The sequence below is a fragment of the Jaculus jaculus genome, chromosome 21 (genome assembly GCF_020740685.1).
Source record: "Jaculus jaculus isolate mJacJac1 chromosome 21, mJacJac1.mat.Y.cur, whole genome shotgun sequence".
Classification (NCBI taxonomy): domain Eukaryota; kingdom Metazoa; phylum Chordata; class Mammalia; order Rodentia; family Dipodidae; genus Jaculus; species Jaculus jaculus.
The window spans coordinates 14,189,706-14,214,915 of NC_059122.1; the positions used below are offsets into that span (position 1 = coordinate 14,189,706).

The 25,210-nt window shown below is 43.1% G+C and overlaps 1 protein-coding gene across 4 annotated transcripts in view; it reads left to right on the forward strand.

Annotated features, from left to right (window-relative positions):
- Window positions 1-10,251: 10,251 nt before the first annotated feature.
- LOC101598566 (zinc finger protein 14-like) overlaps window positions 10,252-25,210 on the forward strand; it is a 42,667-nt gene continuing 27,708 nt past the window's right edge. For 2 of the 4 annotated variants that reach the window (XM_045139167.1, XR_006634489.1), the window contains exons 1-4: window positions 10,252-10,366; window positions 20,647-20,779; window positions 21,215-21,275; window positions 22,553-23,876. In XM_045139167.1, coding sequence (XP_044995102.1) covers window positions 10,364-10,366; window positions 20,647-20,779; window positions 21,215-21,275; window positions 22,553-23,876 — 1,521 coding nt within the window. In that variant the 5' untranslated portion in view covers window positions 10,252-10,363. Of the gene's footprint in view, window positions 10,367-20,646; window positions 20,780-21,214; window positions 21,276-22,552; window positions 25,190-25,210 lie in introns of those variants that run through there. The other 2 variants (XM_045139165.1, XM_045139166.1) reach the window with 2 other exon arrangements.

Sequence of the window (25,210 nt, forward strand, 5' to 3'; positions counted from 1 at the left end):
CACACAGTTTTAATCTTAGCACTTGGGAGACAGAAGTAGGAGGATCGTTGTGAGTCTGAGGCCACCCTGAGACTACATTGTGAATTTCAGGTCATCCTGTGCTAGAGCAAGGCCCTACCTTGAAAAGCCCCCCCCCCCCCACAAAAAAAAATAATTACAGAGGTGACTGTGAAGATGGTTAAGTGGGTAAAAGCACTTGCCTTCAATGCCTGTGAGTCAGAGTTCAGTTCCCAACCACCCATATAAGGCTGGATGTAAAAAGTATCATGTACATCTAGTATTCATTTATTAACAAGTAGAGATCTGGTGCCTGAACATGCATGCACATACAAACATGCAAATAGTAAGTTAATTAAAAATATACAGAACTGGAGCTGGGCGTGGTGGTACACCCTTTAATCCCAGCACTCGGGAGGCAGAGGTAGGAGGATCACCGTGAGTTCAAGGCCACTCTGAGATTACATAGTGAATTCCAGGTCAGCTTGGGTCAGAGTAAGACCCTACCTCCGGGGGTGGGGGTGGGGGGGGACAGAACTAAGCCAGGTACGGTGGCCCATGCCTTTAATCCCAGTACTCAGGAGGCAGAGATAGGAGGATCGCCATGAGTTCAAGGCCACCCTGAGACTACATAATGAATTCCAGGTCAGCCTGAGCTAGAGAGAGACCCCACCACAAAAAATTAAAAAAAAAACAAAAACAAAGGCAAAACAAAAAAACTCCAGAACTATAGCAATGTTGTCTATTGCAAAAATGTTTCTTAATTCTGTAAATATTCTTCATCTAACAATTAATGTTTCTTTAAAGCTTGATATGAAATAATTTATTTAGAATATTCCAGAAACTATTATTTGAAGCAAAGGTTCTGAAACTAAGTATATTGTGAGGCTTCTGGAATGTTTATTCCTAATTTTTACTCTTTTTTTTTTAAATGTTAAATTAAAAGGGAGAGTCTTTATTAAGCCAGCCAGTGTGTGTCCCCTCACAGCAAGGCGAGAGCCTGATTTTCACTCTTGAAAATAAATTTTAGGGTGACAATCTCAAGGTTACTTGGGCTGCTTTAAGCAACACTTTCTGTGTTAATATGGTCTTTCTTTTTTGATCAAATCTCTTCATACCTGAACCATATTGGATCCATATTAAATTAAATAGATGTCTATTATACAAAAAACTTAGTTTTACATGTTTTTTGGGTAAATGTGAATAATGGACTATTGAGAAATAATTTTTGTTCTCTTGGGATTCTTCTGTTGGGCTTGTGTCAGTTACTGATGCCTTATGTTTATAGTATATATTTCTGTTGTTTATCTTCCCTCTTAGGGAAATTTAATGTTCTTATTTTATTTATTTGCTAGCATAGAACGAGTGGAAGAATGGGCATGCCAAGGACCCTTGCCATTGCAAACAAACTCCAGATGTATGTGCCATTTGATACATCTGGCTTTACTGGTGATTTGAACCTGGGCTGTCAGGCTTTTCAAGCAGTTACCTTTAAACTGTTAAGCCATCTTTGCAGCCCCTAACTTTTATTTCGGCTGTGGCACCAAGGTCATGGCAGAGCAGTTCACATCATTTTGTACACAGTGGAGTGGTGTGCAATGTAAGAGGCCAACATAAGATGTCCCAAGGACTCATTTCCCCAATGACCCACTTAAACCAACTCTCCAACAACACCATCATGTTATGGACATATTTAAGGATTAATCCTTCCATTATGCCAGAGACATCTTGATCTAATCACATTGTTATATAGACTTGTTTGTTTGTTTTTTGGAGGTAGGGTCTCACTGTAGCCCAGGCTGACCTGGAATTTAATGTTTTGTCTCAGATTGGCTCCGAACTCATTGCAATCCTCCTACCTCTGCCTCCCAAGTGCTGAGACTAAAGACATGCACCACCATACCTGGCTTCAATGTAAATTTTTGAACATTAGTTTGTGGTTTCAGCCAATTTATAGATTATCAAATGTTCTTCATTTACTGGGATGCTATATGCGTGTATCCTTCCATGATCATAACTTAAGTAAATTTTTACAAGTTTGTCAGTTATTTTTTTCCTTTTATGGCAGGGTATTTTGTGCTTACAATAAATAGTACCTCTGTTTTCTTTCTTTTTATTTATGAGAGAGAATGAGAGAGAGAGAAAGAGAGAGAGAGAATGGGCATGCCAGGGCTCTAGCCACTACACCAAATGCATGTACTACCATGGGCATCTGGCTTACATGGGATCCTGGGGAATTGAACTTTGGTCCTTAGGCTTTGCAGGCAAGTGCATTAACCACAAGACCATCTCTACAACCCCCCCCTTTTTTTGTAGTAGGGTCTAACTCTAGCTCAGGCTGGCCTGAAACTCATTATGTAGTCTCAGGGTGGCCTCAAACTCACAGTGATCCTCCTACCTCTGCCTCCCATGTGCTGGTATCAAAGGCTTGTGCCATCATACCTGACCTTCTCTGGCTTTACTTTTAATGTGGGCTTTTATTATTGTTGCATTATTTTGATCATAATTTGTGTTTTACTCATCCCCAAAGATGGACCCTACTATATTAAGTGCCTGTTGCCCAAAACTGCAAGGACCTTATCTTTTGTAAAATAATATCGAATGAATTATTATGTCTGTAAACTTTGTGAACATGTATTCCTCCACCAACATTTCTTTTTTCTCATGCCTTTCTTTGTGGTTATTGGTTTTTTTTTTTTTTTAATCCCATACCACAGAGTTTTAGGTATTATAGTGGTTTGAATTAGATGTCCCACATAAACTCTTGTGTTGGTGGTCCCAACTAATGGCAGTTTAGGAGGTAGAGCCTTGATGAAGAAGGTGTGTTATTTGGGGCAGGCTTTGGGGTATTATAACCAGCTCCCCATTGGCTGCATTCGGTTCTCCTGCTGTTTTCCACCTGCTGTGCAGAACTGATGTCCAGCATCTGCTCATGCTAGCTTTTCCCTGTCCCATGAGACTTCCCCTCAAGATTGTAAGCCAAAATAAAAACGTTCTTCTGATCAGCTGCTTTTTGGTCAGGTGCTTTGTCCTAGCAATGGGGAGGTAACTACAACAGAAAATTGATAGCAGAGGAGTATGGTCATTGCTGCTAGAATCCTGATCATGTGGCTTTTGATCGTTTATTTGTGGGAAGATTGTGGAAGGACTTGAAATTCTGACCTAAAACAGCCTTGTTGTAAGTACTGTAATTAGAATTTGATGGACCATTCTTTTAAGAGAGTTGGAAGAATAAATGCAGAAAGGACTATAGACTGTGCAGGCTTAGCTTAGGAGGGGGAGAAAGAACTTTGTCTAGACTAAGCTACAGGCAGTTTTTATAAGAGGCTAAGTGTACTCTGCCCTTTTCCTGACAACTTGAGCAGAGTTAAATTTAGAAGAGATGGGCTGCTGTGCACAGAAGGATATGGCATCCAAAGAAAGGGAAGCTTTGGACAGGAGACAGCAGCCCTGTTCATTGGCAGTTGTTTGAGGGATTATCACCATTGACATTGGCCACCTGTTCTTTATTAGGACAGCAGGAAGAATTCTGACTCAAGTAGAGATTCTAGATTCTGAAAGAAGAATGCTAAAGGTATTTTCCTGCTTTGTAAACAGATTTTCTTCTCTGCTGAAATAACATTTTGGCAGTGATGCCCTCTTTATATTGGCTTTGGAAATATGACAAATACAGGAAAGGTCATTTTGATTTGCAACAGGGTTCTTTTGGAGATGACCATTGGACAACGTGAAGCAGGGTTTCTGGAGTCCTTGTGTGGAGACTTCACAGTGATGAGGATGAACCATGAGTTGCAGTGAAGATCATAGGAGTTTGGATATAATATGACTACACAATGGTGGCCAAGGCGAACTGCTAGAGGGCAATGGGTACTCCCCATGCTGCGTGTAGCCCAGGTGGAGGTATGGAACTGGAGCCCCAGAGACTTCATCACTTGTTACAAATGCCTGACTTGGAGCTGCAAAGTTTTAATGTTTGTCCTATTTTAGATCTTGCATTGGTTCAGTCTTTCCTTGCAATGCCATCTTTTGCAGTGTCAATGGGATTGAAGTTGGACTGAATGCACTTTACACTCAGATTGTTGTGAGTTTCTGGGTGCCAGGGGGAGAATGGTTCCAATCATAGGTCTGTCCCCCTTAAATTCAAGTGTTCTGAATGCTTGTTCCCCAGCTGATGGCAACTTGGGACATGTAGCCTTGCCAGAGGAGGTGTGTTTTGAGCAGCTAAGAGGTGTTATAGCCAGGTTCCCCATGCTAGAGTAACTCCTGTTTTCCACCTGCTGTGACGGAAGTGATCCCAAGCCTCTGCTCATGCCATCCTTTCACCTGTTATGAAGATTCTCTATAAAACTGTATACCAAAATAAAAACCTTTCTCCCCACCAAGTGCATTTGGTTGAGCATTTTGTCACAGCAATGACAAGGTACCTACAACAGGTATCATGCATTCTAATACAATTTGTTTTAGTTAATTCTTCCCTTTTGCTCCTTTCCACATTTCCTTCTTCCTCTTCATATCCGTCCTCCACTGCCTTCCTAATCTTCTCTTTATATCTGCTCTTTGCCATTCTTGCATTATAGGTTTTACTCATGTTCCTACCCCCTTTATTATACATACATTCGTATGTGTGTATGTATGTATGTATATGCATACATATGTGTGTTTGTATGTGTTTATTGAGAACATTTAGTGTATGAACATACTATAATTTGTGTTCACATCCTCATAATCACCTTGAATATGCCTAATTTCACCTACCTCCCTTTATATTCATGCATGTAGGTATTACAAGCTATGGTCCACATATGAAAGAGTACATGTCTTTTTTTGTGTTTCTGAGTTTGGGATACTACATAATAAAATTCATTCCAGGTCCATCCATTTTCCTGAAAATTTTATAATTTCATTTTTGTGTACTGAGTAGAATTTTTTATTATGTGTATACATATGTATATATGCACATTCCACATTTTTATTATCCAATTATCTATGAGTGGGCATTTAGGCTGATTCCCTTCCTTAGCTATTGTAATTGCAGAAGCAATAAACATGGATGTACAAGTAGCAGACATGAGCTCTCTCTTATGCATTGGGCAGAAAATTGGTTGCAACCACTGTAGTCTCTGCCAACAATATGCCAGTGGACCCATCTTGCCTAACATGTTACTATAGCACTTGGCATCTCTTGCTAAGTGTGGCTTTTGTGGCCTGCACACCAACTTCTGGTACTACCAAAGCCAGTGTAGTTCAAGCCTAATTTCTCTGTGCTTTGTAACCAAAGGATTCCATATGTTCAGCAACAGTATCTATCAAATTATAGCATGCAAGCAGCAACAGTAACAAATAGCCTTTATCATTTTGGGGTCCTGCAATGCCTCCCCTGCCATCAATCCTTAGAATTTTCTTCCTAACCCTTTCTCTCTCCTACCTGGCCATGTTTTAACTAGTGAAAATCAAATGACAAAGGCTGGTATTCTGACTGCAGTTAGATGGAATCTCAAAGTTCTTTTAACTTGCATTCCCCTGATGGCTACAGATATTGAACATTTTTTCTTTGAGAACTCTGTTCAGTTTTCTGTTTGCTTAGATGTACAATAGCTTTTTAGTTTCATGAGATCCCAATGGTAGAGCATTTGTCTAATTTCCTGGGCTGTTGGGGTCTTATTCAGAATTCTTTCCTTATGCCTATATCTTGGACTGTTCTACTTATTTATTTTCTAATTGTCTTAGAGTTTTAGTTCTTACATATTTAGGTTGTTGATCCATTTGAAGTTGATTTTGTGCAGGGTGAGAGAAAAGGGTCTACATTCTCTTTCAACATGTGGTTATCCAGTTTATCCAGCACTATTTGCTGAAGATGCTGTCTTTTCTCCAGTGTGCCTTTTTGGTCCTTTTGTAAAAATTAGGTAGCTTTAGTTCCTACCACTTACAACTAGATCTTCTATTCCATTGATTTGAGTTTTGTTTGTTTTTTTTGAGGTAGGGTCTAGTTCTAGTCTAGGTTGACCTGGAATTCACTAAGTAGGCCCAGGGTGGCATCAAACTCATGGTAATCCTCCTACCTCTGCCTTCTGAGTGCTGGGATCAATGACCAACTCCATTGATCTATTTTTGTGCAACTTCTTTGGTTATGGGTATTCTAAGATATTTAATTTTTATGGCTACTGTAAATGGGACTGCTTCCCCAATTTGTTTATTTTTCTTTATCATGGTTTTTCAAGGTGAGATTTACTCTAGCCCAGGCTGAGTTGGAATTCACTATATAGTCTTAGGGTGGCCTCAAACTCAACCCCTACCTCTGTCTCCTGAGTGCTGGGATTAAAGGTATGCCCCAATATTCTTTCTTTCTGTCACTTTTTCCTGAAGTAAGTTGGGTATTTGTCCAAGTCTCTGGTTGTATCTGTGTGTTTCTGACTCAGACTTCCATCTGCTTTCCTTTTTTCGTACCTTGCACATTCTCTCTCCCCTTGCCACTTCCAGACCCACGCCCAGCTTCTCTTCTGCTAGTCCATCACCACACAAGTATCATTTGTGGGTGGGTAGTGCTGCCATCCACCTCCAATTCACCTAGCCCCCTTTCCCTCCTAAATCACCCTGCACCAGCAGATCAGTGTGTGCTGGCAGCTACAAGTTCCTCTCCCACTTTTCCTGTCCTTGTCCCTTCCCTTTTCCTAAAACCCTCACTCTGAGCTGCTAATAAACTCCTTATTCCCAAAAAGATGTGGTGTGGAATTTTTAAAAATATTTTATTTATTTGAGAGTGACAGACAGAGAAAGAGACAGAGAGAGAGAGAATCATCAGGGCCTCCAGCCACTTCAAATGAACTCCAAACACATGTGCCACCTTGTGCATCTGGCTTACACGGGTACTGGGGAATTGAGCCTCGAACTGGGGTCCTTAGGCTTCACAGGCAAGCGCTTAACCAGTAGGCTATCTCTCCAGCCCAGCTCCTCTAATTTTTGCACCTCTTAGCAGGTGGAAGTTCTACCCATCTTTTATCCTTAACACAAAGGATCACTGGGATTTGCCTCATTGGCTGAGGTTTGACTTTACAATCTATTCCTGATTGATTAGCTTTTTTGCAGGTTTTTTGTCTACTTCTAGCCAAAGAATTGGATAAAGTATGACTGAGAAGTATAGTTATTATTATATTTACTGAGGGAAGTACAGAGCCAAAAGAAGAAAATTAAATACACCCATGTGATCTGAGAACCCATGTGGTGGGCCTGAAAACAAATGTAAAAAGAGAAAGAAAAATTACAATAGCTCCTGCCATGTGGAGAGCAGGAGGGGTTAAAAAGCCCATGAGGGAGTTATGGGGTTCTCCCTTCATCTCAGCCTAGCTAGGCCAAGACAAGGGGAAATTCACCAGAATCTGAAGGTTCAGGAGTGGTCAGGCATCCCAGAGAAGTTGACCTCTGGTAAAAGTATTTATAACCTTATGGTGGTGACCCTACCTTCAGGCTCAGGTGAGCCAGAGACAGCCAGGTGGTCTGAGCTAGGGGCTGTCTCAGGAAGAGGAGAGCCATGATGCCAAACTCTGGGGACTTAACTTGACCAACCCCAATGTTAGGGTTAAATCTTAGGAAAGAAGACCTCCCTCCCAGGAAGAGCCTAGGTTTGTGGAAAAACCCATCTAGGGAAGAGACAAGAAGTCAGATCATACTTTGATCTCTAGCAAAGTGGAGACTGCAAAGATATTTTCAGGGGCCAAGTCATTCTAACTGCCTAACAAAGCTACCTCACTCCCTCTCAAGAGTTTTAATCTCTAGAGCATTTTAGGCATTCTAGGAAGTAGATTACATCTGGCTGTGCAAACAAGTATGACCACTCTTGGTACAAAGTGGACCATTTAAGAGACTAGAGAACAGCCGGGCACAGGCCTTTAATCCCAGCTTTCAGGAGGCAAAGGTAGGTGGGTCGCCGTGAGTTCAAGGCCACCCTGAGACTACATAGTGAATTCCAGGTCAGCCTGGGCTAGAGTGAATCCCTACCTCGAAAAAAGAAGGAGAAGGGGCTGGAGAGATGGCTTAGCGGTTAAGCACTTGCCTGTGAAGCCTAAGGACCCCAGTTCGAGGCTCGGTTCCCCAGGTCCCACGTTAGACAGATGCACAAGGGGGCACACGCGTCTGGAGTTCGTTTGCAGAGGCTGGAAGCCCTGGCGCGCCCATTCTCTCTCTCTCCCTCTATCTGTCTTTCTCTCTGTGTCTGCCGCTCTCAAATAAATAAATAAATTAATTAAAAAATTGTTTATAAAAAAAAGGAGGAGAAGAAGGGGACACAAGTGAGATCTATTTAGTAGAAAAGACAATTTCTCACATGGGGTAGCGCCTCCCATTCACACTGCTGTCACTAACATTGTTTTTCTTCTTCTTTTTTTTTTTTTTTTTTTTAAGCATTGCTCTTTTGAGAAAACAGATGATTCAGGCAATGGAATCTTTTCAGGTTGTATTGTATCTTGCTAATATCCTTTAGAATCACCTTAGCTGTTGACCACAAAGACCAGCTGGTGCCTGCTTGGAATGGATTGCAGTGAGCCTCCAGAAATCCTGCCTACTCTCTGTAAAAAGATTTCATTGCATAAATGGTATAGTGCTAATCTCTGAGGGTCTTATGTTTTGAACAGTATCAGAGAGACCAGTAAAGATAGCAGATAGAGAGTTTAAAGGAAGATATCTTGCATGTACGGAAAGGTGCACTCTTAAAAATCATAAGGTTTTTGAATAAAATTCCCAGCCCAGGGCTTGAGTGAGGTCGGCATACAGAACCCTGGGGGAATCAGTAAACAGATTCTGGATGGCAAAAGCTCTGCCTGGAAGTTACAAATGGCGCCACAACCTCGAACTGTCTGCCCGGCGGTTACACACAGCTTACAACCTTGAGCGACAAAACAGCTGGCTTCGCCCCTCCTCGCTTCTTTCCTCATTCTGCCACGAGTACGACCCTCTTCCCCCACCCTCAGGTACATAAAAGTTCCCAACCAAATGCTACCCAGTGCACTCTTTCCCAGGGTCATTAGCGCACAACAGTTTCCTACCAGCATCACATTTTTAAAAAAATTTTATTTATTTATTTGAGAGCGACAGACAGAGAGAGAAAGACAGATGGAGGGAGAGAGAGAGAATGGGCGCGCCAGGGCTTCCAGCCTCTGCAAACGAACTCCAGACGAGTGCGCCCCCCTGTGCATCTGGCTAACGTGGGACCTGGGGAACCGAGCCTCGAACTGGGGTCCTTAGGCTTCACAGGCAAGCGCTTAACCGCTAAGCCATCTCTCCAGCCCACATTCTTTTTTTTTTTTTAATTTTTATTAACATTTTCCATGATTATAAAAAAAATCCCATGGTAATTCCCTCCCTCCCCCCTGACACTTTCCCCTTTGAAATTCCATTCTCCATCATATTACCTCCCCATCTCAATCATTGTACTTACATATATACAATATCAACCTATTAAGTACCCTCCTCCCTTCCTTTCTCTTCCCTTTATATCTCCTTTTTAACTTACTGGCCTCTGCTACAAAGTATTTTCCTTCTCACGCAGAAGCCCAATCACCTGTAGCTAGGATCCACATATGAGAGATAACATGTGGCGCTTGGCTTTCTGGGCCTGGGAGCATCACATCCTTGAGAGTTACCCACTACAGCGCTGTGCTAGTTCCCGGGCTTGGGAGTATAAGCAGCTTCGGCCCAGTGGGCAATTGTCAGAATTAGTTCAAATATTTATTTTCCTTCCCTGTTGATTCCTTGGTGGAATGTTGCCTTCTGTGTGCATTGATTAAAAAAAAAATGATATTCTCTTGTTTGAGGATTTTAACTGTTCTTGGCAGAGAATGGGTAGACTCAAAGTCAAATTGGGGAAAGTCTTGGCCATGAAGTCATCTGCCTCATCCAAAATTCCTCAAACCTGAGAGCATCAGCCCATCCTTCTTGTTCCAGGGTACCTGTCATGGCCCAAGGAACCCTGCTTCTCTGAGGTCGTGAAGCGGGGAGCTGGCCTAAAGTGGGGTGTTGGTGTTTCCTGGAACCCTCACAGTCAGAGAACGCAGGGAGAAGCAGGTGCCAGCTGTGCAAAGCTGGGGCAGGCGAAAGCCCGGCCCTCCGGGCTGCGGGAGGCCTGGGCTGTGGGGGGCCAATTCCGGAACGCCTCCTTCCGGCCGCTTCCGCCTGGTGGAGGACTTGGCTGGCTCCCGAGCAGCAGGAGCCGTCCAATCAGGTGCGCCGGGGGGCGGGGCGGACGCTCCTGCGCCGCCATCTTTCTTCCTGGCGACCCCTCAGCGCCCCTCGGCTGAGAGTTTTGGAGGCTTCAGCCTCGGTGTCTGACTCCCGCGCCCGGGAGGCGCGGCGCGCACGGACGGACGGACGGACGGACATGGTGAGTGCGGCCGGGCACGGGCTGCGGGAAGCGGCCGCGCGGCGACGGGGCCTCCCCGGTCTGCGGCCGAGTCTGCCGGGGCCGCGCTCCCCCTGTGCCCGGGGCGGGCGGGCGGGCGGGCGGCGGCGGCGGCGGGACCCCGGCGTCCTCCCCCGGCCGGAGCCTCGGCGCGCGGCGGGGCGGCGAGGGTCGCGGGGAGACGCGGGCTCGGGGGGCGGCGGCGGCGGCGGCCTGCGCCTGCGCGCTGGAGCCCGGCCCTGCGGTGTGCTTCTGGCTGCGGAAGGACCCCGAGGACCGCCGTCCCGGCCCTCCCGCCCAGTGCTTTACAGGCTCGGCAGTTCCTGAGCTGCCAGCTCGTTAACGTACACGTGTGGACAGGGGCGGACGAGGGGCGAGCGGCCCTTTGTGGCAACTGTTTCCTATCCTCGGCGAGTTCGTGTTGAGGCCGATTTAAAGTCAGCCTGAGGTCCGAGGGAGGGCCTGCCCTTCTTGGAAGGAGGGTCGCAGGAGAGGAAGAGCCCCAGTGTCAGGTGTGCAGCGTCTCAAGGCTTGGGCGACGAAGAGCTTTTGCTGCTGGGGGAAGTCACCTTTGTAAAGAAGCTGGGACTGTGACAACCAGAGCCCTTAGATAGTTTCCCCTGAAGTCAGCCTGGGCGCCCAGTTACAACGATGGATGATGGCTCCTCGTTCCTCACAGCCCCACCAGCATTTATTGTCACTTTGATTGTTATAGCCATTCTGACAACAGTGAGATGGGATCAGCAAGTAGTTTACCTTATGGCTAGAGGTGTTGAATAGTTAAAAAATACGTATTGGTGATTTACATTTTCTTCTTTTGAGGACTTTTCAGTTCTATAGCCTATTTTTTAAAAACCTCTTATTAGCAGTTTGCATACGTGTAGGCAGTAAACCATGGTAATTCGCCCCCTCCACTCACATTCTCCCCATCCCAAATCCACCCTCCATCGAATTTCCTTCTCCTTCCCACTAGTCTCTTTTACTTTGATGTCATCATCTTTTCCTCCTGTTATGAGGGTCTTGTGTAGGTAGTACCAGGCACAGCAAGGTCATGAATACTGAGGCCAAACTGTGTCTAGAAGATTGCATTGTAAGGAGCCCTACCCTTCCTTTGGCCCTTACATTCTTTCCACTGCCTCTTCTGCAGTGGACTCTGAGTTGAACACTCCACTTTCACTTCTTCTCAGCATTATGATGCCTTTTGAGTCATCCCAGTTATACCCTGAATTCTTTGATATGATCTGTTCATAGTGTCACAAATGTCTTGAAATTCCCATTCATACCTTCCTATTAATTTACCTCTTATTGTTAGAATGTTGCAGATCTTCTACCTTATCTTCAAGCCAAGATACTCTGTCCACTCTTTCATCCATTTTTTAAAATTGACAACTTCCGTAATTGTAGACAATATCCCATGATAATTCCCTCTCACCCTCACTTTCCCCTTTGAAACGCCACTCTCCATCATATCTCTCCCCCTCTCAATCAGTCTCTCTTTTATTTTGATGTCATGATCTTTTCCTTCTATTATGAGGGTCTTGTGTAGGTAGTATCAGGCACTGTGAGGTCAGGGATATCCAGGCCATTTTGTGTCTGGAGGAGCACGTTGTAAGGAGTTCTGCCTTTCCTTTGGCACTTACATTCTTTCCACCACCTCTTTCGCAATGGACCCTGAGCCTTGGAAGATGTAATAGAGACATTTCAGTGCTGAGCACTCCTATGTCACTTCTTCTCAGCACCATGATGCCTTCTAAGTCATCCCAAGGTCTCTGCCATCTGAAAAGAGAAGATTCTCTACCAAAAGTGAGAGTAGCATTATTATGTGGGTATGAACATTAAGAGAAGTGCTTACTGGGCACTTTGGTGATCATAGTATGTACATTTAGCCAGACAGCAGCAGACGTTACACCCCTAGGGCTCATGATTACCCCTTTTGTAGGTTTTCATGTCAGGGATGTATTCCCTCCCGTGGAGTGGGCCTCCAGTCCAATTAGAGAACAATTGGTTTCACCCATAACAGATGTGCCACTATTGTACCCACTGGCTGCTTTGGCCTGGGTGGCCAAATCTAAGGCTTGCAGTGTCCACTGTTGAGTATCTACACTGGCGATTTCTCTCTCTCTCATTGAACTACATGCAGAATGGCTTCTTCTAGCTTTCTGTCAGCTAGTCTACATGGAGGAGGTTTTCAGCTCAGCTCCAGCAGTATTTCCCAGTGACCGTGCAGCCCTAGTATGTGAAGTTTCTAGCAATAGGACCTTACCATCTATTCCTGGTGGGAAACCATGGGCCTCGGCAACGTTTTGGGGGTATCAGTGACCTCTTCGGCCAACAGCTCCCTGGAAGGTGTCCCGATCCTGGCACTGAAAATTTTTAATAACAATCTATGGCTTCTGAGTGTTTCATTGTCCAAAAAAAGGTTTCCATATGACTTATTTATATCCTCTTAGATTTTGATTAGTCCTCCCTCCATCTTTCCTTTACCCAATCTCTTCCCCCTTACTCACTCAGGCCTTTTCACCCCCATTAATCTGTTCTTCCACTTACATATATGATACCATCCTATTAGGTCCCCTCTCCCTCCCTTTCTATTCCCTTTCTATCTTCTTTCTAGCTTACTGGTCTCTGCTACTGAGTTTCATTCCTACTCACATAGAAGTCCAATCATTGTAGCTATGATCCACAAATGAGAGAAAACATGTGACATTTGGCTTTCGGAGCATGGGTTACCTCGGATCCTTTTTAGATCCTGCAAATTTATTTATTTTTATTATTTTTTTGGTGAGATTTTCTGTGGAATTTTCTTTTTTTTTTAATTTCACTTGCTGTTTTTTTTTTTTTAATTTCCAGTAATTCACAATGTTTTTTTCTTCAGCGTTTGTATTTTCTTACATATATCTTGTGTCTCCCTCGCTTCTGTTAACTGCTTTCCTGTGTTCTCTTGGGATTCCTTCAGGAGTTTGTTTCCTTCTTTGATTTCTTTGAACTTACCTGTTCATTTGAATTATCTGTCTGGCATTTTATCTAATTTCGTCTCACTGAAGATCATTACTGTAGGATTCATGATCTTGGGAAGGGTTACATGGCCTTGATTATTATTTTTCTTTTCAAGGTAGGATCTCACTGTACCCAAGGCTGACCTACAATTTATTCTGTAGTCTTAAGGTGGCCTTGAACTCACAGCAATTCTCCCACTTTTGCCTTCTAAGTTCTGGGATTATAGGCATGCACCAACACACCTGACCGGCCTTGAACTTTTTTTTTTTTTTTTTTTTTTTTTTTTGGTAAGGTCTCATTCTAGCCCAGGCTGACCTGGAATTCACTATGTAGTCTCAGGGTAGCCTTGAACTCACAGTGATCCTCCTATCTCTGCCTCCTGAGTGCTGGGATTAAAGGCACACACCACCATGCCTGGCTTGGCCTTTTGCATATCTTATATTCCTGTGTTGGAATTTTTGCATCTCGGGCTATCTCATTGCTTGGGTTCTTGGTTTGTTTTATGAGCTGTAAAGTTGCTTTCTTCTTTGGTTTGTCTCAGCTTGCTAGGTCAGATAGAAGTCAATCAGCTGGTCTAAATGCTGTGTGGGAGAGGGGCTTCCTGGAATCTCCTGTGGTATTCCTAATGCTGCCACATGATGTGAGTGCAGTTGTAGAATGCTGTCTGGGGGGCTGGAGAGATGGCTTAGTGGATAAGGCGCTTGCCTGCAAAGCCTAAGGACTCAGGTTTGACTCCCCAGGACCTATGTAAGCCAGATGCACAAAGTGGTACATGCATCTGGAGGTCATTTGCAGCAGCTGGAGTCCCTGACAAACCCACTGTCTATTCTTTCTCAAATAAATAAATAAATAAAAATGAAAATAAATAAGAAATAAAGGAAGAATGTTGTCTTCGAGGTACCCTGGAGCTGGTAGGCTGGTCCCTGTCATTCTTCCCATCAGGTGCTTTTGATCTCGCAGGGCTGATGTGAGTTGGGAGAGCCTTTCCTTAGTCTCCAAGGCACCCACTCAAATAGCCATACTTTTTTTTTTAATTACAATTTTTAAAGTTTATTTTAATATTTTATTTTTATTTATTTGACAGAGAAAGAGGGAGGGAGAGAGGATGGGCATGCCAAGGCCACCAGCCACTGCAAATGAACTCCAGACGCATGCACCCCCTTGTGCATCTGGCTAACGTGGGTCCTGGGGAATTGAACCTGGGTCCTCTGGCTTTGCAGGCAAATGCCTTAACCACTAAACCATCCCTCCAGCCCTCAAATAGCAGTACTTTGACATTACCTATCCTCCACACACTATAGAACATTCAGTCCAATCATGTTGAAAAAAAATCTGAGTGCATAAAACCAGAAATTTTGCTGGTAAAAACTTTATACTCACCAGGCTTTAATCTCAGCACGTGAGAGGCAGAGGTAGGAGGACCATTGTGAGTTCAAGGCCAGCATGGGACAACAGTGAATTGACAGTGAATCAGCCTGGGCTGTAGTGAAACCCTACCACTGGAAAAAAAAAAAATTATACTCATAACTTCAGCAATACACTTTCCATATTAAAAATATTTTATTTAATTATTTGAGAGAGAGAGGCAGATAGAGACAGAGAGGGGGGAGAGAGAAAGAGAGAGAGAGAGAGAATATGGACATGTCAGGGTCTTGAGCCCCTGCAAATGAACTCCAGATGCATGTGCCACCTTTTGCCTCTGACATCCATGGGTCCTGGGGATTTGAACCTGCCTTAACCACTAAGCCATCTCTCCAGCCCACTTGCCAGTTTTAAAATATTTTATTTAAATATTTGCAAGCAGAAAGGGAAGAGGAGACAACATGGGTATGCCAGAGCCACCAACTGCTGCAAACAAACTCTAGATGCATGAACAACTTTGTGCATCTCGCTCTACATGGGTACTAGAGAATCTAACCCAGTTCGTCGTGCTCTATAGGAAACCATTTTAACCTCCGGGCAGTCTCTCCAGCCCTGACTTTCCACTTTTTACAGAAGGGAAGTTGCAGAGACGCTGTGGGAATGTTTCATTTTCAGTGGTCTTTTTGTGTGTGTATGATGTATGTGCATGTTTATTAGGAGAGTATAGGTACATGAGTGCCATGGCATACATAAGGAGGCTACAGGGAAGTTTTTTTTTTTTTATTTTTATTAGCATTTTCCATGATTATAAAAAAAAATCCCATGTTAATTCCCTCCCTCCCCCCCCAACTTTCCCCTTTGAAATTCCATTCTCCATCATATTACCTCCCCATCACAATCATTGTACTTACATATATACAATATCAACCTATTAAGTACCCTCCTCCCTTCCTTTCTCTTCCTTTTATGTCTCCTTTTTAACTTACTGGCCTCTGCTACTAAGTATTTTCATTCTCATGCAGAAGCCTGGTCATCTGTAGCTAGGATCCACATATGAGAGAGAACATGTGGTGCTTGGCTTTCTGGGCCTGGGTTACCTCACTTAGTATAATCCCTTCCAGGTCCATCCATTTTTCTGCAAATTTCATAACTTCATTTTTCTTTACCGCTGAGTAGAACTCCATTGTATAAATGTGCCACATCTTCATTATCCACTCATCAGTTGAGGGACATCTAGGCTGGTTCCATTTCCCAGCTATTATAAATTGAGCAGCAATAAACATTGTTGAGCACATACTTCTAAGGAAATGAGATGAGTCCTTTGGATATATGCCTAGGAGTGCTATAGCTGGGTCATATGGTAGATCAATCTCTAGCTGTTTTAGGAACCTCCACACTGTTTTCCACAATGGCTGGACCAGATTGCATTCCCACCAGCAGTGTAGAAGGGTTCCTCTTTTTCCACATCCCCGCCAACATTTATGATCATTTGTTTTCATGATGGTGGCCAATCGACAGGAGTGAGATGGAATCTCAATGTAGTTTTAATCTGCATTTCTACAGGGAAGTTTTGAATGTAGGTCCTCACCTTTCAGCTTTTAAAAGTAGGATCTCCTTTTTGTTGGCCACTGAGTTCTTTAAGTTAGCTGGCCCACCATCTTCTGACCATCCAGTCTTTCTCCCATCTGGCCATAGGCATGCTGGGATTACAGATTACACAACTGTGTCCAGCTTTTAGGTAGGTTTCCAGGATCCAAACACCAGTGTTCACACTTGCATAGCAAGCACTCTACCCTCTGAACCGGTTTCCATGATCTACTTGTCTATCAGTGTGATAATGTTGTCTTGAATAGTGCAGTATGTTAATCAGCTCTGCATTCCTATTACAACCCATCTGAGAAAAGCAATTGGAAGTTGTTGAAGTCAGGCTCACATTGCTGGCAGAAATCACCTGACCAAGAGCAGCTTTTGGGAAAAAGGGTTTATTGTGGCTTACAAGCTTGAAAGGAATCTCCATGATGGCAGAGGAAAACGATGGCATGAGCCAAGGGTGGACATCATCCTCTGGCCAGCATAAGGTAGACAATAGCAACAGGAGAGTGTGCCAAACACTGGCAAGGGGAAACTGGCTGTAATACCCATAAGCTCGTCCCCAACAATACACTACCTCCAAGAGTTGTTAATACCCAAAACTCCATCAGCTGGGAACCTAGCATTCAGAACACCTAAATTTATGGGGGACACCTGAACCAAACCACCACATTCCACCCTGGCCCCCATAAACTGATGACTACATAACAGAAAATAAAATGCATTCATCCAACTTAAAAATTTCCCATAATTTTTATCAATCCCAATGATGTTCAAACATCCCCATAATTCAAGGTCATTTTTTTGGTTGGTTGGTTGGTTTTTTGGTTTTTTGAGGTAGAGTCTCACTCTGGTCCAGGCTGACCTAGAATTCACTGTGTTGTCTCAGGCTGGCCTCGAACTCACGGTGATCCTTCAACCTCTGCCTCCCAAGTGCTGTTTTTTTTTTTTTTCGGGGGGAGGGAGGGGAGGGTGGGTAAAAAAGAAAGAAAAAGAAGAAAGCTGGTGCACCAGGTTGCATCTCAGAGGTCGGGATATCAGCATGCACCCCTGAACTGTTCGGACTGTCAGCTTTTATTGAAAATAACCCCATGATGTTTATAGTAAAAACAGGATGGAATTTAAACCACAAAGTTACATACTGTCAAACAAGGGGGGGGGGATGGTGTGTGGAGGGGAAGCTGTTACAAGAAGTCACAAAGTTACGTAAGTCACACATGCAGAACTGAGGCAGGAAACATTCTATGCTATATAATCACAAAGATATTTAGAAACAAAGATATAGGAAGGTAATGGTACATTTCACAGAGGGATCATCCCATTCCTTTCACATTCCAGTTTCCATTTCCCCCTCTGATACAACACTAAGTCATATCCGTAACTTGTGCAGAACAGTGTCTAGGGTGTTTTCATTTAAGGGGGTGTATTGTGTCTACAGTACCATGAGTTTGACAGAATTTATTCTATTTATACATCTACTTAGAGCATTAATAATGCAGGGTCCTATGGTGAGGCCTAAGAGCAGTGATATCAGGAGACCAGCAATAGAAGAGACAAGGGAAGTTAGCCATGGAGACCAACTTAAACATATAAACCAGTTATTAGTGGCTTGTCTCTGAAGTTCTCTTTCTTTGAGATTTTCTCTTACTAAAGCCAGTGTATTTCAGATTATTCCTGACTGATTGGCATAAAAGCCACAAGTTTTACCTAATGCCATACATAGGCCCCCTTGTTTCATAAAAAGTAAGTCTAATCCTCTTCTTTTTTGTCCCCTCCACTTTCATGACTGTTGGAGTGGTTAGGATGATCTGGTGAGGGCCCTTCAAATGTCCCGATATGGTGTCTCTTGATCTGCACTCTGTCACTGGGCTGAAAGAGATAGGGGCAAACAGGGTGTGTCTGAATAGGAGCCTTGTTTGCTGGGACAATGGACTTCTGGACTCTACTCCTAGGCAAAAATTCTCCATCAGTGGCTTGCTACCAACTCCAAAACCAGGAACATGCAGACTGATGGAGTTCTGGTTCTTGGACCAAGATGAGGGGTCCTTCCCCAGTTTGGTTGCCTCAGAGTTGAGGAGGGAGGTCTTAATATGTGGATATAGGGCAAGCCCACAAGACGTTATGGGGTCCATTGTCGCACAAGTAAGACCGTAGACTCATGGAATGCAAAGCAAAGTATTATTGGGTAAAAAGAGAGAAAAGAAGAAAGCTGGTGCATCAGGTCTACATCCCAGAGGTTGGGATCTCAGGATGCAGCCTTTAACTGAGCCATAATACCAAAAAAAAAAAAAAAAAAAAATCACCTCCCCAAGCCCATAATGACACAGAATGAAAACTTTCACTGCAAAGATGGCATTGGCATAGCAAAGAAATATTCAACCAATCCACGGTTTAAACAGGGCAAGCATCAAACTCTATAGCTACAAGTCCAATAATTCATCAAACTCTATAGCTACAAGTCCAATAATTCTAATCAGTGACAAGTCTCCAAGTCCTATAATTCTAACTAGCAACAAATCTCTGGAGTTCCAATTCCACCCCTCCAGCTAGGCTACTCACAGTTCTGGAAAACTTCATATGGGGCTGCCAGCTCTCCTTAGCAGCCATCTTGTGGTCCCAGTATCTCCATTGGGTCTCTACTGTAACCCATGGTTCATCTTCCCAGCTCCATTGGGCATTGGGCATTGCCATGCAGGCATCCTGGAAACCTGCTTCATACTACCCATGGCTGTTTCCAAAATACAAGACTGTGTTGCAAATTAAATGACCCTCTCTTTCCTGCATTTCTTATGCTCTATAATATCAGGTAGGGTGCCAATTTGTTAACGGTGGGTGAGGAAATAAAGCAGACTTTGAAGAACAGGACACTCCTTGAGCACTCAGGCCCTTTCAGCAGAGTCTACATTCTTCCTGTTGCCCCAGTGCAGGTCAGCTGGCCTAGTCTCCAAGGTTATAGTCTTTCATCTGCAGCTGAACAGGCAGAAGTTTCAGCCCAAAGATTTCATTTTTGTGTCATATTCCTCTGCTCACATCAGTCCATTTCTGTGCAGAGCAACCCTGCACAAATTCTCAGGACAAGAGCATAACAGCAAGCTTCTCACAAAACCTGCTTCTCACCCAGTCCAAGCAAAGCTCTTTCTCACTCTCATAAACCAACCTCATAATATGTAGTTCTTTCTGCATTCAGGTCTCAGTTTGACCAGAATAGTCCATCAGCTGTACTTACAGCACTGCAAAGGCATCTCTTAGGCCAAGGTTTCAAATCCTTCCACATTTCTCTTGAAAATCAGTTCCAAAAGGCCAAAGCCACACAGTCAGGTGTGTAGCTGCAAATGACATCACTCCTTGGTACCAACTTTATAGTTGCAGTCAGGTTCATATTGCTGGCAGAAATCACCCAACCAAGAGCAGCTTTTGGGGAAAAAAACGGTTTATTTTGGCTTACAGACTCAAGGGGAAGCTCCATCACGGCAGGGGAAAACAATGACAGGAGCAGAGGGTGGACATCACCCCCTGGCCAACATAAGGTGAGCAATAGCAACAGGAGAGTGTGCCAAGCACTGGCAAGGGCAAACTGGCTATAATGCCCATAAGCCCGTCCCCAACAATACACTGCTTCTAAGAGACATTAATTCCCAAATCTCTGTCAACTGGAAACCTAGCATTCAGAATACCTAAGTTTATGGGGAACACCTGAATCAAACCACCACAGAAGTTCTGTTACAATCTTGATTATAAAATTGATAGGATTTGAAATCACCTAGGAGATATACTTCTGGTTGTGTTCTCTGAGGATGTTTCATAGGTTGAACTGAAGAAGAGAGGCCCATACTGAATGTAGGCAGCACCAGCCCATGGACTGGACTCCATACAAAAGTGAGAGGGGAAGCCAGCTGATCTCCAGTATTCTCTGCTCTGTGCTTCCCATTCTTCATAGAGTGAGAAGTCCCAGAGGCATATTAATGTCCCTATAAATTCTGCAATACCTCCCCCACCTTCTTACACCACAAATGAAAATGAATCCTTCCACCCATAAGTTGCTACTTGTCAGGTATTTGATCACAGCAATAATAAAGCAACTGATACACCCATATCCAAATGGAAATTGGGAAATCCAGCACATAATGTGCATTTTTTAGTTCTGATAATGTTTTACCGAAGAATTCCATTGATGCAGAATTCACAGTGTTAAACTGTGTGATGGTGGGTAGAAAGTAAGATTGTGATGACCAGGATATGCACTGAACATTTGCAGTGCACTGAACAGATTTTCAGAGTTTTGAGTCTCACCTTTCCTCTCTGGCCTGTTTCAGGACTCTGTGACCTTTGAGGATGTGGCTGTGAACTTCACCCTGGAGGAATGGGCTTTGCTAGATTCTTCCCAGAAGAAGCTGCACAGAGATGTGATGGAGGAAACCCTCAGGAACCTGGCTGCTGTAGGTATAGGTGAGATCACGCTTTACTTAAATTATAAGTCTGTCTTGGTCAAGAATGCTACTCCATGATTTGCAATATGGAAAGAGCAAATTTGGAATGGAGAGATGGCTTAGCAGTTAAGGTGCTTGCCTGCAAAGCCAAAGGACCTAGGTTCAACTCCCCAAAACTCACATAAGCCAGATGCACAAGGTGGCACATGCATCTGGAGTTCATTTGCAGTGGCTGGAGGCCCTGACATGCACATTCTCTCTCGATCTCTATCTGTTTCTCTCTTGCTTTCTCAAATGAATAAATAAAAATAAAGTATTTTAAAAAAGAAAGGGCACATTCGGTGAATATATCAAGCATGGACGTCAAGCATGTTATACTATGGATCTATTTAAGATGTAATATTTTCTCTGTTATGACTGCATCCATAATGAATTGTGTGGGTGTATGTTTTAGGAAAAATACAGAAAGACCAGCACTTTGAAGATGACTACAAATATTCCATGAGGAAACTAAGGTAACTTGCTAATCTAAATAACAAGAATGCTCTACAAGGATCTGGATATTACTGATAATTTAGAATACAAGATCGAAGTAAAAATTAGACCAGATTTACATGATTTAATCTAAGGCGATTATCTCCAAAATTGCATACTAGGTTGGAAATATGCAGTACTGACATGATAATGAAAGTGACACTTTTCTTTTTTTCACAGTAGTGTCTCACTCTAGCTCAGGCTGACAAGGAATTCACTATGTTGTCTCAGGGTGGCCTCAAACTCATGGCAATACTCCTACCTCTGCCTCCCAATGCTGAGATTAAAGGTGTGCACCACCATGCCTGGCCCCCACTTTTGTTGTTTTTGACAACATTTTTCCATGCACAAAGTTATTAAAATGTTTGCAGGTTCCTTCTGGCTTTAAATGTGCATCATAATGGAATTTCTTATTTGTTTCTGGACCAAATCTCTATGGTATCTATATACATTTTGTTAAAATAGAAAACTGTTTCCAAAAATTTTGCATGATACTTGTTTTAGTTGCCTTCTCATTGATGCAACAAAATACCCAACCAAATGCAGCAGATGGGAGGAAAGGGTTTATTTCAGCATCTAATTTCAAGGGGAGGTTGCATCATGGTGGGGAAGAGTACAAATAGCAAGACAGCAGTGAAGGGAAGTGATCCAAGTCCAGGAGCTCTGGCAGGGAGAAAGCACAAGACCTCTTCCAAGAAGCATCCACCTCCTGAAATTATCGCCAGCTGGGGACCACATATCCCAAACACATGAAACTATGGGGTCATCTTATTCACACCACTACAATACTCAATGACATTTATCTGAAACATGAATGCAGATTTAGTGGTTCCTGCCTTCATTTCCATCTCCTGAGATTTTTCTGGAGAATAGGTTGAATTTGAGGCCAGTCTGACCATCATAGCAAGACTGCACTTCAATAACCAAACAAATCATAGACTTTTGGTATTTCCAAAATAGTTAACTTGATAAAGTATTAGGAACCCTGTATGAATACCAGTATCTTAATGTTAGCTATCCTCCTGACCCTGTAGACCATTCAGTCAATTCTTGTTCAAAAATTCTGACAGTGAGCAGAGCATGGTAGCATATGTCTTTAATCCCAGTACTCGGGAGGCAAAGGTAGGAGGATCATCATGAGTTTGAGGCCTCCCTGAGACTACATAGTGAATTCCAGGTCAGGGCATAAAACCAGGAAGTTTACTGATAAGAAATTGATACTCATAACTTTGGTAATGTGCTTTCAATTTTTATACAGAAATAAAATTGTGGACAAACTGTGGGAGCAAAGCGAAGGTAGTCGATCTGGAAAAATCTTCAGCCAGATTCCAGATACTATTGTGAACAAGGAAACTTCTCATGGATTAATGCTTTGTGAAAGCCATGTGTGTGAAAACGTGCTCATTGATCATTCATCCCTTAATGTACCTTTGGCTGTTCAGAGTGGACACAAAGCTTATGAATATGAGATAAATAAAGACAGTCTGTATAAACTTAGTGACTGTGGGCAAGCTGTTACTTCTCCTGATTGCTTTGTAAAGCAGGAAGACAGTGACATTGGACAGAGATCCTATGAATTTAATCAATGTGAGGATTTGTTCCAGAGTCACAGTTACATGCAAATACCTGAGAATGACAACAATAGAGAAGAAATGTATGTGGGTAAAAAGCATTATAATGCCCTTACCTATCCCAGTTTTCTTCAGTATGTTGAACAGAGTCACACTGGAGAGAAACCCTATGTTTGTAAGCAATGTGGGAAAGCCTTCTCTTTTTTGAGTAATATTCGAAGACATGAACGAACTCACACTGGAATGAAACCATACAGATGTAATACATGTGATAAGGCCTTCAGTTGTTTGACTAACTTTCAAGAGCATGAAAGAACGCATACTGGAGAAAAACCCTACTTATGTACACAGTGTGGGAAATCCTTTTCTTTTTTGAGTAATATTCGAAGACATGAACGAACTCACACTGGAGAGAAACCATATAAATGTAGTATATGTGGTAAAGCCTTCAGTTACCTGACTAACTTTCAAGACCATGAAAGAACTCACACTGGAGAAAAACCGTATGTGTGTACAGAATGTGGGAAAGCCTTCACTTATTATTATTCCTTCCAGACTCATAAACGATGTCACACTGGAGAGAAGCCCTATGTATGTAAGCAATGTGGGAAAGCCTTCAGTTATTACAATTCCATTCAAACACATAAACGATGTCATACTGGAGAAAAACCCTATGTATGTAAGCTCTGTGGTAAAGCCTTCACTACTCTCAGTTCGCTTCGATATCATGAGAGGATTCACAGTGGTGAGAAACCCCATGTATGTTTGCAATGTGGGAAAAGTTTTAATTCTTCCAGTACACTTCGAATACATGAACGAACTCACACAGGAGAGAAGCCCTATAAGTGTAAACAGTGTGATAAGGTCTTTAGTGTTGACAGTTCCCTTCGATGCCATGAAAGGATTCACAGTGGAGAGAAGCCCTATGTTTGTAAACATTGTGGGAAAGCCTTTACTCGTCACACTTCCCTTCGATGTCATGAAAGGATTCACTGTGGCGAGAAACCCTACGTATGTAAGCAATGTGGGAAAGGTTTCATATCTTCCAGTAATTTTCGAAAGCATGAGTGGACTCACTCTGGAGAGAAAGTATGTGTATGTAATGTATGTGGTAAATCTTTCACTGGTCACAGTTCCCTTCGCCGCCATGAAAGGATTCACAGTGGAGAGAAACCCTATGTGTGTAGGCATTGTAAGAAAGGCTTCTCTTCTTTGAATGGTTGTCAAAGACATGAACAAATTCATACTGGTGAGAAACCCTACGTATGTAAGCATTGTGGAAAAGCCTTCACTAATCCCAGTGCTCTTCGAAATCATGAGAGGATCCACAGTGGTAAAAAACCACACGTATGTGAGCAGTGTGGAAAAGGTTTCATTTGTTTTAGTAAGTTTCAGATACATGAACGGACTCACACTGGAGAGAAGCCGTATCAGTGTAAGCTATGTGGTAAAGCCTTCACTGGCCACAGTTCTCTTAGACGCCATGAAAAGATTCACAGTGGAGAGAAACCTTTTGTGTGTAAGCAGTGTGGGAAATCCTTTTATACTTTAAGTGATTGTCAAAGACATGAACAAGTTCATACTGGCGAGAAACCTCACATATGCCAGCAGTGTGGGAAAGCCTTTACTCGTGCCAGTTCTCTTAAAATACACGAAAAGGCTCATGCTAGAGAGAATTCCTAGGTAAAACACCAACTCATGACTGTGTGTGTGTGTGTGTAACGTGTGTGCTGGGGGTGGGGGGAAGAAATGTCCTGATATGGCACCCCATGGACTCACCAGCAATAGTGTGGGGCCAGGGGAAGTGTCAGGTATTTTCATCCATCACTGGCCTGTTTTCCTAAGGACAGAGTATTTTACTGATTCCTAAGCTTACTGTTTGTGATCCTCAGCAATTGTCTGGTCTCCACTCCCCACAGGTTACAGATGTGTGTGGCCCTGCCCAGCTGTTTTCATGGGTTCTGGTCATTTGAACTTGGATATTGTCAGACCCTTATGCTTGTGCAGGAAGCACATTTAACTGCTGAACCATCTCTTCAGTCCTCTCATGACCTTCCTAATAACATGGCAATGCACAGGAAAGCTAGTGTTATTGTTTATAGGAGTGTCTCTAGGAATCTTGATTGAATTCACAGGCATAAGAGTACATACTCTGTGAGAAACTTTGAATAGTTACATAAATGTCTTCAGTTGGCCTATCTCTGAGAATGTACCTTGTATCAAAACAGGTACAGAACCATAGCATTGTGAATTTTTAAAAGTGTTTCAAAATTTTGTGAAAATTCCTCATGTAACAGACTTCATAAATATATTTTTAAAAGTTTGATGTGAAGTTATTTATGTGA